The sequence below is a fragment of the Podarcis pityusensis genome (genome assembly GCF_964106645.2).
Source record: "Podarcis pityusensis genome assembly, chromosome: 2".
In the NCBI taxonomy this organism is placed as follows: Eukaryota; Metazoa; Chordata; class Lepidosauria; order Squamata; family Lacertidae; genus Podarcis; species Podarcis pityusensis.
In genome coordinates, this window is record NC_138029.1 from 56,661,234 (window position 1) to 56,677,558 (window position 16,325).

A 16,325-nucleotide genomic window follows, 5' to 3' on the forward strand; every position below is an offset into this window, starting at 1 on the left:
CCAGATAATTTCCTGCTGTGGAAGTGAAAGTATTTCTTGTGTACCATCAAGGACCTCTCCAGTTATCTGCTGACATCGGCAACAAAACTACTTCTGATAATGTATTTTGTGATGGCCATTACCACTACTTTTTTGGTCATAGACCAAATGGAGCAAACAGCACGCAGACCTAGTGGTGGGAGGAAAAAAATCCTTAAATAAGAGGCACGGGGGAATGATTAATGGACTTCAATGTCTGTTCACTAATGCGCAAAGCATGGGAAATAAACAAGAGGAGCTTGAGCTCTTGGTACAGCAAACTAAATATGACATAATAGGCATCACTGAAACCTGGTGGGATAAGTCCCACGATTGGAATGTAATAATGGAGGGATACAATCTATTTCAGAGAAACAGACCAGACAAGAAAGGAGGAGGAGTGGCGTTATATGTCAGGGATGTGTATACCTGTGAAGAGATCCAAGATTTAGAACCTCAAAGCCAAAGTGAGAGCATTTGGGTCAAAATTAAGGGAGAGAAGAATAACAGTGACCTCATTGTGGGAGTTTACTATAGATCCCCAAGCCAAACGGAGGACATAGATGATGCCTTCCTGGAACAGATGGCCAAGCATGCAAAAGGAAGGGAGATAGTAGTAATGGGGGACTTCAATTACCTGGATATTTGTTGGATGTCAAACTCAGCCAAGAGCATAAGGTCAAACAGATTCCTCACTGGCCTTGCAGACAACTTCATTGTCCAGAAAGTGGGAGAAGCAACAAGAGGAACAGCCATTTTAGATCTGGTCCTAACCAATGTTGATGACCTGGTTAGTGGGGTAGAAGTGGAAGGATCATTAGGCACGAGTGATCATGCTCTTCTGAAGTTTACTATACAGCGGAAAGGAGCAGCCAAGCATACTAGGACTCAATTTCTTGACTTTAAGAAAGCCGGCTTCATAAAACTTAGGGAAGTGCTGGGTGAGATCCCATGGACAGTAATACTAAAAGGAAAGGGAGTTCATGATGGCTGGGAGTTTGTTAAGAGGGAGATAGTAAAAGCACAACTTCAGGCAATACCAAGGAGACGGAAACATGGAAGGTGCCTAAAGAAGCCAGGGTGGCTATCTAAAGAACTTTTAACTGAGTTAAGATTAAAAAAGGATGTGTACAAAAAATGGAAAAGGGGGGAAACCACCAAACAAATAGCCAGCACGTGTAGTCACAAAGTCAGAAAAGCTAAAGCACAGAATGAACTCAGGCTTGCTAGAGAGGTTAAAAGCAACAAAAAAGGCTTTTATGGGTATGTTCGTAGCAAAAGGAAGAACAAAGAAACAGTGGGGTCACTCAGAGGAGAAGATGGTGAAATGCAAACAGGGGACACAGAAAGGGCTGAACTCCTCAATGCCTTCTTTGCCTCAGTCTTCTCCGATAAAGAAAACAATGCCTGACCTGAAGAATTTGGAGCAAATGATTCAGCAGAGGAAACACAGCCCAGAATAACTAAGGAGATAGTACAAGAATACTTGGCTAGTCTAGATGTATTCAAGTCTCCAGGGCCAGATGAACTGCATCCAAGAGTATTAAAAGAACTGGCATATGTGATCTCAGAACCACTGGTAGTCATCTTTGAGAATTCCTGGAGAACAGGCGAAGTCCCAGCAGACTGGAGGAGGGCAAATGTTGTCCCTATTTTCAAAAAGGGGAAAAGAGAGGACCCAAATAATTACCGCCCAGTCAGTCTGACATCAATACCAGGGAAGATTCTGGAGCAGATCATTAAGCAAACAGTCTGTGAGCACCTAGAAAGGAATGCTGTGATCACCAATAGTCAGCATGGATTTCTGAAAAATAAGTCATGTCAGACTAACCTGATCTCGTTTTTTGACAGAATTACAAGCCTGGTAGATGAAGGGAACGCAGTGGATGTAGCCTACCTTGATTTCAGCAAGGCATTTGACAAGGTGCCCCATGATATTCTTGTAAAGAAGCTGGTAAAATGTGGTCTTGACTATGCTACCACTCAGTGGATTTGTAACTGGCTGACTGACCGAACCCAAAGGGTGCTCATCAATGGTTCCTCTTCATCCTGGAGAAGAGTGACTAGTGGGGTGCCACAGGGTTCTGTCTTGGGCCCGGTCTTATTCAACATCTTTATCAACGACTTGGATGATGGACTCAAGGGCATCCTGATCAAATTTGCAGATGACACCAAACTGGGAGGGGTGGCTAACACCCCAGAGGACAGGATCACACTTCAAAATGACCTTGACAGATTAGAGAACTGGGCCAAAACAAACAAGATGAATTTTAACAGGGAGAAATGTAAAGTATTGCACTTGGGCAAAAAAAATGAGAGGCACAAATACAAGATGGGTGACACCTGGCTTGAGAGCACTACATGTGAAAAGGATCTAGGAGTCTTGGTTGACCACAAACTTGACATGAGCCAACAGTGTGATGCGGCAGCTAAAAAAGCCAATGCAATTCTGGGCTGCATCAATAGGAGTATAGCATCTAGATCAAGGGAAGTAATAGTGCCACTGTATTCTGCTCTGGTCAGACCTCACCTGGAGTACTGTGTCCAGTTCTGGGCACCACAGTTCAAGAAGGACAGTGACAAACTAGAACGTGTCCAGAGGAGGGCAACCAAAATGGTCAAAGGCCTGGAAACGATGGCTTATGAGGAACGGCTAAGGGAGCTGGGCATGTTTAGCCTGGAGAAGAGGAGGTTAAGGGGTGATATGATAGCCATGTTCAAATACAGTGGTGCCCCACAAGACGAATGCCTCGCAAGACGGAAAACCCGCTAGACGAAAGGGTTTTCCGTTTTGGAGGTGCTTCGCAAAACGAATTTCCTATGTGCTTGCTTCGCAAGACGAAAATGTCTTGCGAGTTCCTGCAGGTTTTTTTTCCTTTTTCCCAAGCCGCTAAACCGCTTATCAGCTGATGGCTAAGCCGCTTATCAGCTGATCGTTAAGCCGCTTATCAGCTGATCGTTAAGCCGCTTATCAGCTTATCGTTAAGCCGCTTATCAGCTGATCCTTAAGCCGCTTATCAGCTTATCGTTAAGCCGCTTATCAGCTGATCCACTAAGCCTGCTAAGCCCTGTAGCACTAATCCGCTAAACTGCTAATGGGCTTGCTTCGCAAGACAAAAAAACCCGCAAGACGAAGAGACTCGCGGAACGGATTCTTTTCGTCTTGCGAGGCACCACTGTATATAAAAGGATGTCACATAGAGGAGGGAGAAAGGTTGTTTTCTGCTGCTCCAGAGAAGCGGACACGGAGCAATGGATCCAAACTACAAGAAAGAAGATTCCACCTAAACATTAGGAAGAACTTCCTGACAGTAAGAGCTGTTCGACAGTGGAATTTGCTGCCAAGGAGTGTGGTGGAGTCTCCATCTTTGGAGGTCTTTAAGCAGAGGCTTGACAACCATATGTCAGGAGTGCTCTGATGGTGTTTCCTGCTTGGCAGGGGGTTGGACTCGATGGCCCTTGTGGTCTCTTCCAACTCTTCTATGATTCTATGATTCTATGATTCTATGATTCTATTTCCCTGGTCACTTTATTTCTCTGGACTAACGTAATTTTAAAATGTTTTGGGTTGTTGTGTTGTTGTTGTTTTGGACACTCGCCAGCTTGCTAAAACCATGGACATAAAATGCCAGGAAGTTGTCTTAGCATTATTGTTCTCCCATCTTGCCAATGCAGACAGAATTCTGCTTCGTGGGGCAGGGGGAAATCAGACTTCAGACAGTCTAGGACTGGATCCAGACACATCAAAGAAGTGATTTAGTTAAATGAGTTGTAAACTTCACACAGGGAAGTCCTGTTGGAAAGCAGGACTCCACAGCGCCATCTGGTGTTATATGGTTATAACGCATATAAAGCGATTTATCTTTACAAATGTAGCTGAGTCCTAAGAAAGGCTTTTGAAAGGTATATAATGATTTCAAAATGTCATCATGGAAATTTGTAGCAATTGGTTTTTGTCTAAACATGATTGATCTAGCAGGACCTTTCAGTATTAGTATTTGACATATATTTTGAGCTATTTATAGAATTCTAGAGAAACAAAGGATAACACTACTTCTTAGGTTTGTCAAGACATTTGTATTAATATGTGCCCACATTTCACAGATAAATTTGAAAGGATCACACACACTTAAAATGCAGGCTTTGGCCAAAATAGGAGGGACACTGCATTTCTATCAGTAAGTTCTGGGCACAGCCAAGGACTTCCAAGTTTTATTTCAGTTGAACAAGTGAGCATGTGTTGCACCAATTATCTCTGAAATCATTCTGATTTTAACATGTTAAATTTTGACTGAACGGTGCCCTCCTTTGGAAAACTCTGGCCCTTCTTATTTATTTTTACAACTAACTGAAGAAATTGGGCCAGTTCAGATAAAACAATCTTGGCATAATTTATTTATGAAACAAAAAATGAGCATTGTGCCTGGACACCCCCCCCCCTTCTCTCCTTCCATTGTGTGCTGGTTTAGGTGCTTGTCTAATGATTTGTGCCCTGTTATACAGAAACCAGGAAATTGTGCCTTAGTCTCTGCCTACTAACCAGGATATGAAAACTAGAATTGGATCAGATTCTGTGTTTGTTCTTAGTTTAATAAACCATGGTTTATTGAGCCAAGATCATTACTTCTGAACCTGGCCCACTATTTGAAGTTTGAAAAGTGAACCTTTGGACCTTTATGAAAAAAATGCAGCAATCTTTGCCAGGTCTTCAAAAGTTTTGCTTTTTATATAAATCCTTGTCTCGATGTGATAATGTAGCTAAATATTAACACAGCACCACTTTGTTTGGTAGATGTGATCTTCAACTCAGATGCACTGCAAATAGTTTCCCCAAAGCTTTGCACAATTATAAAAACTTCATGTTTTGTGAGAATCAAGATGCCATCAAATCTTACGTTTATAAAACAAAAATGTAAATTACATTGTTCAAATTATAAGCACCCAAGAAGCATAGTGTTCACTGTTCTCATGCCTGAAGATACTGGCAAACACTCAGTGAAGGTACGTATAATATATCCAAACAGAATGAGGGAAGCTGTCTTGTTTGTAGTGATATATAATCTGATACACCTTTTTTGGCTAAGGAACAGGACAAGTTATTTATGAAATGCAAGTGTTCACAGCAATGACAAATTAGGGCGGCTAATTAGCAAGTGAATCCATATTCAAGCCTGAGAAAGTCCAGATGTGGAATCAGTTGGGGCAGAGGCAGCTAACATAAGAGTACAGAAGATTCCTAGTGACTCACAGTTGAACTCAGGGTCAAACTCCAAAATGAAAAAAACATGGTTGGGATGGTAAAGAAGCAGACAGTAATGGAGGAAGAACTGGGAACTCATGGACAGAGACAGGATCTACGAAAGCAACATACCATTTTTTAGTTTTTTGGGCCAGAGGAGGGTTTCTGTAAGAAACTTTAAGTGTACAGAGACAGCATTGAAAGTCAATGTGAATGTTACATGGTGAGAAGAAGGACAAGTGAAACCTGTTTCACCTTTTATGTGATTCCTGCTTCTATTAGATATTTGAATTGGCTCTTGTGATCAACCAATCAAATGCTTATGGGTGGGGCTACTGGGGGTGGCCCGTGAATCTAATTGGGCTATGTAGTAGTAAGACGGCAGTAAGCAACACTGATGTGTTTCAATTACCTCTTTTCTTTCCTAGGATCATCTCTCCATTCATGAAGTGTGATGATGACATATGAAAATATCTGCAATAAAATATGATTACTCATGGCCATAAAATTAAAGACCTCTTAATATTATGTCAGTTTCTTACTTGGAAGAACAGACTGATTAGTGAAAGAGAATATGTCTTCTGTTGAGAGTGAAATATCAAGATGGAACCTCAGGCACATCAAAAGAATAGCTGACCTCTTGGCGCCAGTGGCCTCACCTAGCGATGCTAACAGGTTTTCACCAGATAAATCCATCAGTGGCATAGAGCGGTGCTTACACATTCCTGGAAAAGCAGACTCTGCTTATAGTTCTTTCTCGGGTGGCTCAAATATCCCAGAGTGTCCTGTCCAATTTTGCTATAATGAGCATGATTCTCTGCCTCTAGAGCAGCTATCATATATGGACTCAGGATATGTTAGAGGCATTTATAATCCCAGTGCAATAAATCCAGCATTTAGACAGATGTATGAAGACAGGGCAGCGGGCAGCCACTATATATTGGAAAATTCTGGCCTTGGCAAGCCATGTGGAAGCACTTCTGCCCATGGGATGCCATACCAACCATCACCACAATTGGCTAGATTTCCATCTCCTCACCCACCATCCCCACCAACTCGAGTTGATAGCTATAAAACAAACAGAAATGTAGATCCTGGAATTTGCTTTGACCCCAGTATGCAAGCAGATGTGTGCATTCAAGATACCGACTCTCCAGCAAACTATCACAATGATTACTGGCTCTCTAGGTGGGAGGATGAAAGCCCAGTCACAGAAGAGGGTGACAGTTTGTATCCTGTCAGTCAACATATCTCTAGGAATACCAGCTCCACCATATCCACCACACCTTTCATTCTTCAAGAAAATTTAAGGTCTGGTTCTCTGGTCAAGACCCAGAATATTTCGTGTGCTCAAAATTCAGTCTGCTCTTATGCATTTCCTGAGCCAATGGAGTCTAAGTCCTCTCCGTCACTACATACCAGCCACAATGCTGTTAATGATACACAAGAGAACAAACAGTATTTTTATGCCTGCAGTGTACACAAACCAGCCTTCTCAGCAGATCTGCCAAGCTGCGTGGCAGTATCCAGCACAAAGAAGGGGCAGCTTCATGGTGTTCCGCATCCATTCAGAGTTGCTGATCGCTCAGGATTGGGCCAAGATGAATACGAAAGCTGTTTGAACTTAAAATACACTGACAGCTCTCTCTCCAACAAGGCTGTGCTAGGAATGATTGAAAGCTATGAAGGCAACAAGAAACATTTCTTCAGCTCTGAAGAAGGAAGCAGAGATGTCTGGCAACCACTTCTAAGTCAGCAATCCAGAATGCAGAAGCCACTGCCTCATGGTTTGGACCTCACAGAAACACCTCACTGGGAAGTCCAGGAGACAGCCAGTGCATTACCGTATTATAGTCACGATGCTGAGACCTCTGCTTCCCAACCAGTGAATGGGTTTAGAAAAGCAAAGAAAAATGACATGAATAGCAGCCCTGAACTTCTGGTGAACCCCAGGCAAGAGGAAATGCTCAAGCCTGTTTGTTTTCCAAAGCATCATTTTTCTAAGAAAACTGAAAGCCAGCCCCCAGATGACTTTGCCAGTATAAAGATAAACAGAAAGACAACTCCTCTGCTTTACTATCTTTCTGGTGGGAAAAATCCCAGTTTTATGAGTCATGAAAATTGGACTCAAGAAGGAGGAGGAGATGATGTTGCTTTAAGAACTCCAAGGAACAATCTCCCAGTCTCTGCAGAGCCAATAGAGATACCAAGGGACACCAACCCATGTGTGGATAATCCTGGCAGCAACCATGAAGGGCAAATTCTAGAGAGTCCTGCATCATCAGTGGATGAGAAGTTCAAGAATGACTATCGGGAAAAACTAAAAGTTGCTCAAAGAAAGGTCCTGAGAGAAACCTCTTTCAAGAGAAAGGATTTACAAATGAGCTTGCCCGTTCGGCTGAAGCAGACACCGTCTTCAAGGCCATCCATTCAGCATCTCAGGTCTTTGTCATTATCTAGTACAAACGAGGACTCCAAGTTGATTCCTGCCTCCAGGCCACTGGAAAGCATCAGCAATGAGGAAGAATCAAAGAGGCCACAAGCTGCCCGAATTGGGGGAAGGAAAAGGGCTACCAAAGAACAGAAGAAAATCTCTTATTCTGAACCCGAGAAACTCAACCAGCTGGATGATCAGAGAGATCAAAGCAGTCCGTGGAGAAAGCAAAATGCAAGGTCCCGGTCTGATGAGATCAATGAACAAGACACTAAGATCATTAGAGGTAAAGCTCTGGAAAACCAGGGAAGGTCTCTTTCTAAGGCAGAACTGAAACAAATACAGCACAACGCACTTCTTGACTACATGGAACGAAAGATTGGGCAACGGCCTGCCATTGGGCAGAGCAGTGCACAGCAAAAGCCCCCTTTGCAACCGAGGACTTCAAATACAAAGAAGTTTGTGGAAGACAGCACTTCCCATCCCAGTGCCAGCAGAAAGCTGAGGAATATGGATGGTTTCTGCCAGTTTCCTGTTCCAGGGAAGACTCAGGAGCCACCCTCTTTCCCTCCCAGTTTAACATCTACAACTGCTGCCACCATGACCGACAGACACAGCACCAGTTCCCCCGTGTTTGAAATGGCTAATGAAGGAAGTTGTGCCAGCAAGTGTGACTCAGCTAAAAGTCTTCTTCACTCAGGTTCTGTCTGCAGCAGAAGCCGAGGGAGATCAAAATCAACTCCTCCTCCTGTGCAGGTAAATCAAGTAGCTATTTAGGTCACATCCACATATTTGTACCACTTTAATAGTCACAGCTTCCCCATAGAGATGCAACTCCCAGCATCCTTAGTAAATTACAGTTCCCAGGATTGCGAAGTTGATGTGCTTTAAATGTTCTTTTAAGTGTGTGGCGTGGATGTGACCTAAGATATAACTTGCCACTTGCAATTGTATTACTGATAAGTTGCTATTATCAGTTATCTAAATGTAGGCCAGGGGTCAGCAAACCTTTTCAGCAGGGGGCCAGTCCACTGTCCCTCAGACCTTGGGGGGGCTGGACTATATTTTTTTGGGGGGGAATGAACAAATTCCTATGCCCCACAAATAACCCAGAGATGCATTTTAAATAAAAGGACACATTCTACTCATGTAAAAACACGCTGATTCCCGGACCTTCCGCAGGCCAAATTTAGAAGTCAATTAGGCCAGATCCGGCCCCCGGGCCTTAGTTTGCCTACCCATGGAGTATCTTGCAGTGCACCATCAGGATGCATTTTGCCTGGGTAGAAGTCCCCCTGTTGATTGTACTGGAAAGATAACACTGGAGTTTGGAAAGCAGATTGAAGAAAATAATAAGAAAGCATGCCTTTATTATGCATGGTGCATTCTAATAAATGTTAAAGAAAACTAGCATGAAATGTTAGTTCAGCCTTCCTCAACGTAGGGCCCTTGAGTTGTTTTGCACTAGAATTCTCACCATCCAGAACTGTTGGTGATCCTGGCTGTGGCTCATGGGAATTGAAGTCCAACAACATCTAGAGGGCAGGATAGGAAAATCTGCTCTAATTCAGTAAACTGAATAGTTCCAATTCTTGGTAGCTTAAATTATTCTTAAATTATTTTCATTCTGATTTAAGAAGGGCGCTTCCAAGAGTTGGAATTGTTCATATTATGGAATTAGAGCAAACCAAAAATGAAACTGATGATTTCATATCCCTTACTTTCTCTGTCATTGAGACCATTGAGGCTTAATTTTGACTGTTCATGCCCAGTGCTGCATGAATTGTAGCATTCTGTAATCTCTCCCCCTCTCATAATTTAATGCCATAAAGCAGAGCTACAGTATATCTGGAATTGTGCATTATTGAAATAAAGTGATCTTTGCAGGACTTAGGAATGTGAGGCTAAAAACTGCTGCAACACTTTCTTCTCATATCAGTAGCTCTTCTGTTCCATATTTTCTAATACAGAAGAATTGGATAAAATTATATAATAAACTTCTGGTCTCCTAACTTATTTTCAGTTCTGACTTTTCCAGTCTGAATGTGCCAGCACAATCATGAACTCACCATAATTTTGTTCTTTCAAACAGCTTGGAGAGCTTCTTCATGAAAGTCCGATTGCCAATGTAAAATTCATTTGTAATGTGCAAATCTCAAGAGTAGTACAGTTCCCTATATGGAAGTGAATTCTGATTAGGAATTTTTGCCTTTTGCAAAGAGGTGCTTAGATACTATGCAAGCTATACTGGCATAGGTGGTGAATCTTGATGGATTTCCATTCCTCAGAGAAACCACACAAGATCTGGAGCTTGCCATTCCAGAAGAGGCTCTGTTGTGTGAACTGCCCCACTGCCTTAGACTCCCTGTTTAATACTCCCCTGGTTCATCCTCCGCCCCAACATCAGCTGTTGGCTTTTTTGATTTCTGTCATGCTCCATAAACCTTTTCCAGCTTCAGGGGAGAAATATGCACTTCTCAGTGCCAACATTTGGAGGACAATGTCTGTCAACAGTGCTGGAAAAACAGGACAAGGAAGGCAAACAGAGGCAAAAGGGAAGGAAAAAATAGAGAAAGAGCAGTAGTACTACCTACATATATAATAAGAAACTGTTCATAATCTCTTTGGTTTTCAGGAGAGAGAGAGAAAAGACTCCTGCTAAGGGTAGCTAGTCACTTTTTGTATTACGGATCAGGAAGCAGCAGGCAAATTCTGTTATTGGGCAAGATGGACCTTTGGTCTGTGTCAGGCTGAGGATAATTCAGCTTAATATTTTCCTGGTATATGCCATTCAACAAATGAGGTTCCGGAGCATGGCAGAGTACTCTGGCACCATGCCTTAGAGAACTCTTAAGAGAGGGCTAAAGACCTTATGGACCTCAAGATGTTGTTGCATTCCAATTTCCATCATTCCTGACCATGGGCCATGGTGGTTGCTGGAGGGCTGTGTATTACTACTTCGGAACCAAGGAAAGTTTAGGGTCTGTCTTCTAATGTTTCTTCTTTTGGAACTGAGGGACCTTCAGTCCAGTCCCACCTCAACTACATATGACCTTTGACAAGTCATTGCCATTCAGTTTTGGTTCCAGATGTGGTTTGGTAACCAGCTCTAGGTAGCTATTGCTCACAATATACTTACTAAATTATCAAGTACCGTATTTTTTCGTGTATAAGACGCCCCCATGTATACGACAACCCTATTCTTTGAGCCCAAAATTAAGAAATAAATATTTTAAACATTCCGTGTATAAGACGACCCCCAATTTTAAACTTAAAAAAGGGGGGAAATACAGTCTTATACACAGAAAAATACAGTATGTTATAAGCAAAAGGTTTGTAGAGCTTTTCAATATAAAATAAATGACATGCATCACCATGATTGAAAGAGATTCCTTCTAAGACTGCTCATTGTAAAGTAACCAGTAGCGTACATTATCCACCACAACCAGTTCCTCTTCAGAGATCTGGAGCAGACTTATTCTTACCACTAGAGTTGGACGAGCCTGCTGGTTTTGGTTTCTCTCAGCTTCTTGTTTATTCAGTCTTTAAGTTCTCCAGATTTCCACATCACATTGTGATCTTTTAAAAAAACAAACAAAAAGAGTCCTCATAAAAATTTGCCAGCATTTTACTGTGAATTTCTCAGAATAAAACATTTTTGTGTGCAATTTTCTGTAATACACACATTTCTGAAAGCAATTTTCCTTAACACAATGCATTTGTGTACGTCATTTTCACTAATATATATGCCGTTTCATGCACACCCTTGTACACCTCATTTGGTACAAAATCTGGGCATTGCAAAATTCAGAAGAGTGCACATTTTGAAGGATAGCTACATTTTTGCCATAAAGAACCCTGTCAAATGGCAGCGGAATGATGAAGATTTGGATTGTGAGCATTGGAATTTGGAATAGAACTCACCAAGCTACATGTATGCTGCTGTGCTAAAATGATACATATCTGCTTATTTTTTCTTTTTCCCCAAACTTCATTCTATTTCTCTTGGTCATAGCAAGGAGCAAAATCCCTCTCTGACTGGCCATTATTTATTCAGGCACTTATTTGGCTGCTAAGAGTCACCTGGCTTTGCACACACATAGACAAGCCTGTCTGTGAGGACTAGAAAAGGGCTTGCTGCTGTCTGTGTGAAAGGTGGGATTCTCAAGAAGCTCAGTCTTGGACACAATATTCTGGAGGAAGCCAATGGATACAAGATGGTCAAATTAGCCATTTCATCTTGAGCCTGTGGCAGCATCACAGAAAACACAGGTCCCTGATCATTTCTCTGTTTTCTGCTGGTAGCAAAATGTGGGAGTGCTATAGAAGAAGTATTAAAAGAGGGTATTAACAGTGCCATAGAAGAGGATATTAAAAGATTTCCTTTCATATTTAGGGCTGAGAAATCTCTTCCTAGTCAGTTATCATGGAAATGAAAAGTAGAGAGCTACAAAGTCATATGGAGAGGTCTCCTCATCATAAAACATGGTTGTTTTCCATTCCCAGGTTTTCTATAGCTCCACAGCCTGCCCTGCGTTGTCGGCTCAAGACCATGAATACTATCCCACGCACCCCAAGTAAGTGTGCAAATATTCACAGGACCAGCTCTTACGATTAGATTTTCACTGTGTTATGTCTTGATGAGAATAGGCTTTTCCCATGGGTTCATTCATGTGGAGAACCTAAGACAGGCATGCCCCATTTCAGAAGTTTGGCCATTGCATCTCAGAAGGAATTTCCATTTGCTTCTGGTTCCATTTCCATTGAACCCTAATGTTTTAGCTACTGTGATGGCCATGGAAATTGTTTCTGGGAGGCCATCGCTGTATGGGGTGAGTCATACATTAGGTTTGTAGCGTAAGTGCATCACTGGAAATGTGTCTCATGGTAAGAACAACACAGTTAAATGTCTGAACCAGCTCTTAGTTCCACCCAAACGTAAAAGTTTTTTCAGATACATCTGAGCAATTCTACCTGCCAGGCTACTGTGATACAACACTGTGCAACTTTCCTATTGACCAAGCAATGCACGAAATCTCCTGGGTACAGTCACTTGCCCCACCATCATTTTGAGACTGTGCATGAGGACTGGGTGAATGTATGTTCAGGCTTTCTTGTGGATGTGCACGGTTGCTGGCATAATGGAATTGCATTCTCCATTCAGTTCCCATTCATTCCAGCACATATATTTGTTGATCTGTCGCTTTGAAAACAAACAAGTGAATAACAAAACATCTGTATAACTGAAAGGGTTTAATGGTTCTGCCTTCTATGTAGCACTATTGGGGTTGCAAATGAATGCAGTGGTTGCAGATAATGGTTTTAACTCAGGATGGAATTAAGAATGAGTGCAGCAAATTCAAGAGTTGGAGAGTGTGTTGTTTGGTGTGTGTGTTTTTTTGGGGGGCATTACCACAATATCTCTGACTTGGAGATTTCCCCTACATCAACCATCAAATTCAGGGATATTTGAAGAAAGCAAGAGCTTCTGGATCTTTAACAGCTCATGGAATTAATCCAGAAGAAGTCTTAATTTCTATCTAGCCATTTCTTTTTCCTTAGGAAGAACTTTATCTTGTGCATGCCACACTCCTTAGAATAAATGTTCATAAAACTCTCATCTTGGTTCAGTAGATTCCAGTACAAATAAATTATTATTGTTATTGTTATTTATTTTCCTTAAGAGGGTCTTCACCAGTGACCTGGTCTATACATGCAGCAGAAAGAACTGTGCTACTTCCGACTGTACATAGAATGATACTGTTGAATGCTTCCCTGTTTTTAAAAGGTCTTCACTGCAGGTAGAAAACTAGCACAGCATTGAGCAAGCCATGTTGCACAAGTTCCCCTCTCCCAGTTTGGTAGGTTTTTTGTTTGTTTTATTTTTACTTGCAGGGAGTTTTTGCCATGAGGCAGCATTGAAAAAATATCATGATCTACCTGCAGTCTGGAGTAGTACAATCCACTCTGCCACACCTCAAGATTCTGCAAACTTATTCTGCTGTATATGTAGATCAGACTTGGCATTTTCTGCAAGTGAGTAATAAACACATGCAAGAAAATCCCCTAGAAACTCAGTGTACACAGCGGCGGAGGAAGACCCTCGGGCACCTGGGGCGTCGGGGGCGGAGCGAACCACCCATCCCTTCCCTATGGGTGCCATGGGCCCCGTGCTGTCCAGTCATTATGGGCACCGTGCGCCTCATGCTGCAGGGGGCACACGGCGCCCATAGGGACGGGGCACACAGCAGGGCCTCAGCCACCCTACAGCTGAGAAAAACCCCACCCTCCCACTATATATAAGGGTCTGGTGATTTCTGTTTCAGTGTATCTGAAGAAGTGTGCATGCACACGAAAGCTTATACCCAGAACAAACTTAGTTGGTCTCTAAGGTGCTACTGGACAATTTTTTAATTTATTTCAACTGTTGTTTGAGTCTCTCATGGGCCTCAAAATGTGAAGAAGAAAAATGTGAAATGGCTGCAAATGGAGCAGAGAAAATTCCTCTCAATATTCCAAAAGTGCAAACAGTAGTTCTGTTGCCCATTATTTGAGATCATAGCTCCACCATCTGATCTCCTGTTGAAACAGCATTTGACTTGCAAGGGGGAGACATGCCTAAGGAGAACAAAAGGGAAGTTTCCTCTGGATCTGTTTATAACTCTTAAGATGCATGCTTAAAATAGAACTTTAAAACCAAAGGGAGTTTTGGCACAGATGCAGTATAAAAAGACGGGTTAAAACTCAAGTTAAGTGAAGGATGGAAAAATATTTAGATGTAAGTTTATCCCATCAGTTAGCACAGATTTATAGACTATGGATGATGCATTTTATTATCTTTCACTGACAGAGAAAGCCACAGGCCTGACTAGAATAGCACACTTCAACCTTCATCAGCTACCTCCATTTCCCGCACCCTTTAAATTCTTCAGTTCCTTTCCAGAACGAAATGTGGTACCATAACTGCATTCCAGTGCATTAGGATTCCAACTTCAAAGCAACTCATAAAAGTGCTTCAGATTTATTAGGTTTGCACAGTCAGCTGCTCTAAAGGAAGGGAACACATCATTTTATAACCCACCTGCCCCCAATATACGCCTGTTGTTATCTGATGGTAGGGACATCTGCTCTTTTAATGTGTGCATTAATATAGCAAATGAACAAGCTGTTGTTTGCACGCACACACACAAAAAGCTGGTGTTCATTACCTAAGGTGGTTGTTGCCCTGGGCAGAAGCAGGACAGCTAAACACCCTTGAGAGGGAATAGCTAAGTGATCACATAGAAAGCCTTACACAAAATCAATTTGCGTGTGTCAGTTAACATCACTGAGGGTGTGCTTACCTAGCAGATTTTACATATGAATGAGTAACAAGTTGGGTATCAGAGAGCTTCCAGGTGCTTGCTTTTCATATTCAGGTTGCTGCTCAGGTTATGAATCTTCAAAAGTTTATTTTTTATTTTTCATTTTCTCAGTTCAGTGCAAGTGCTTCTCTACTATTTCCATTTGGCGCTAGGTGGGGAGGGAAGCCTCAATCTATAATTAGACAGTGGAAGCTGGTCTGTTAGGGCAAAGGATGAATGAAATGAAGTGACTCTGCTTTTTAATATATATATTTGAAACCAAACTTTAGCTCCCCATCAAAGGAGAAATTGGAAGCTGATCCATCTGACAAAACACATGCTCTGGTGGCTGCAAAGCAAAGTGCTGGAAGAAGAGGGGAGTCTATGGGGGAACCTGGGACCTCTGAAATGGCTAGACTGTCCCCATTGAGCCAAAGTACGGATCAGCTTCCCCATCTGAAGAGTTGGCATATTTCCTCTGGGCTACAGACGGGCAAAGACTGGCAAGGAGAAAAGCATCCAAATACTTTGCATCATTGTGAGCCTGCATCATCTGGGCTCAGACAGCCACATGTGGAAGCTGTTGGAGGACAAAGGGGGTCAAATTCAACAGTCCATGAACTGAAACAACCCCCTGCCACAAATAAAGTCTCGCACGCTTTCCCAAGTGTAAGCAGTGTACCCCTGCTTTCGGTTGGCAGGTTGCCTTCTCCAAACCTACCTTTGGAGCCTCTTCATTCTTCACCAGCCCCTCCTGCTCCTGCTGAGATGGACGATGAGGTTTTTAAGGAGTCTTTTGGCAGTGGCTCAGATACAGCCTCTGACCTCCCTTCCCTCCACAGAGAAAGTAGGAGTTTTATTCCGAGCAGAAGAGCACCCCAGCCTGCCCCGATGCCTCCGGCTTCCATAGAAGGAAAGCAAGTCAAGGAAGAGCCTAGTACCAGGTAAAAATAAACATTCCCATTTGGGGCCAATGTGTTTCTATTTATTCTGAGCTGCCATGTCAACTCAGAGAGAGCACACATGCACATATAAAATGTACAATATGTAGAAGGCGATGCACTCTGCAACCCCCGGGAAAAGCTCACAATCACTATGGCACAATCAATTTGGCCTGGAAAAGTGCAATTTTGAAGGAGAGGAACAGAATGTTGCTGACACTATATTCATGCTTGCCTCCCTCAACTTCTTCTTAATAATAGTCTTGAGTGTTGGGAACTGCTGGGACTGGAACTGGGGATGTTTGTTTCTGTGTGCTGCTGTCCCATGTGGCAGGCTATGGGAACTGCAG

The 16,325-nt window shown here is 42.5% G+C and overlaps 2 protein-coding genes across 3 annotated transcripts in view; one reads left to right on the forward strand and one right to left on the reverse strand.

Annotated features, from left to right (window-relative positions):
• GDF9 (growth differentiation factor 9) overlaps positions 1–11,304 on the reverse strand; it is a 52,034-nt gene extending 40,730 nt beyond the window's left edge. Inside the window, exon 1 of the mRNA XM_080997240.1 lies at positions 11,177–11,304. The gene's annotated coding sequence lies outside the window, so the exon portion shown is untranslated. The remainder of the gene's footprint in view (positions 1–11,176) is intronic.
• Positions 1–16,325, forward strand: part of SHROOM1 (shroom family member 1) — a 47,123-nt gene that overhangs the window by 22,387 nt on the left and 8,411 nt on the right. For both annotated transcript variants that reach the window (XM_080997086.1, XM_080997085.1), the window contains exons 2-4: positions 5,686–8,447; positions 12,198–12,268; positions 15,325–15,978. In XM_080997086.1, the coding sequence (XP_080853212.1) occupies positions 5,832–8,447; positions 12,198–12,268; positions 15,325–15,978 (3,341 nt within the window). In that variant the 5' untranslated portion in view covers positions 5,686–5,831. The remainder of the gene's footprint in view (positions 1–5,685; positions 8,448–12,197; positions 12,269–15,324; positions 15,979–16,325) is intronic.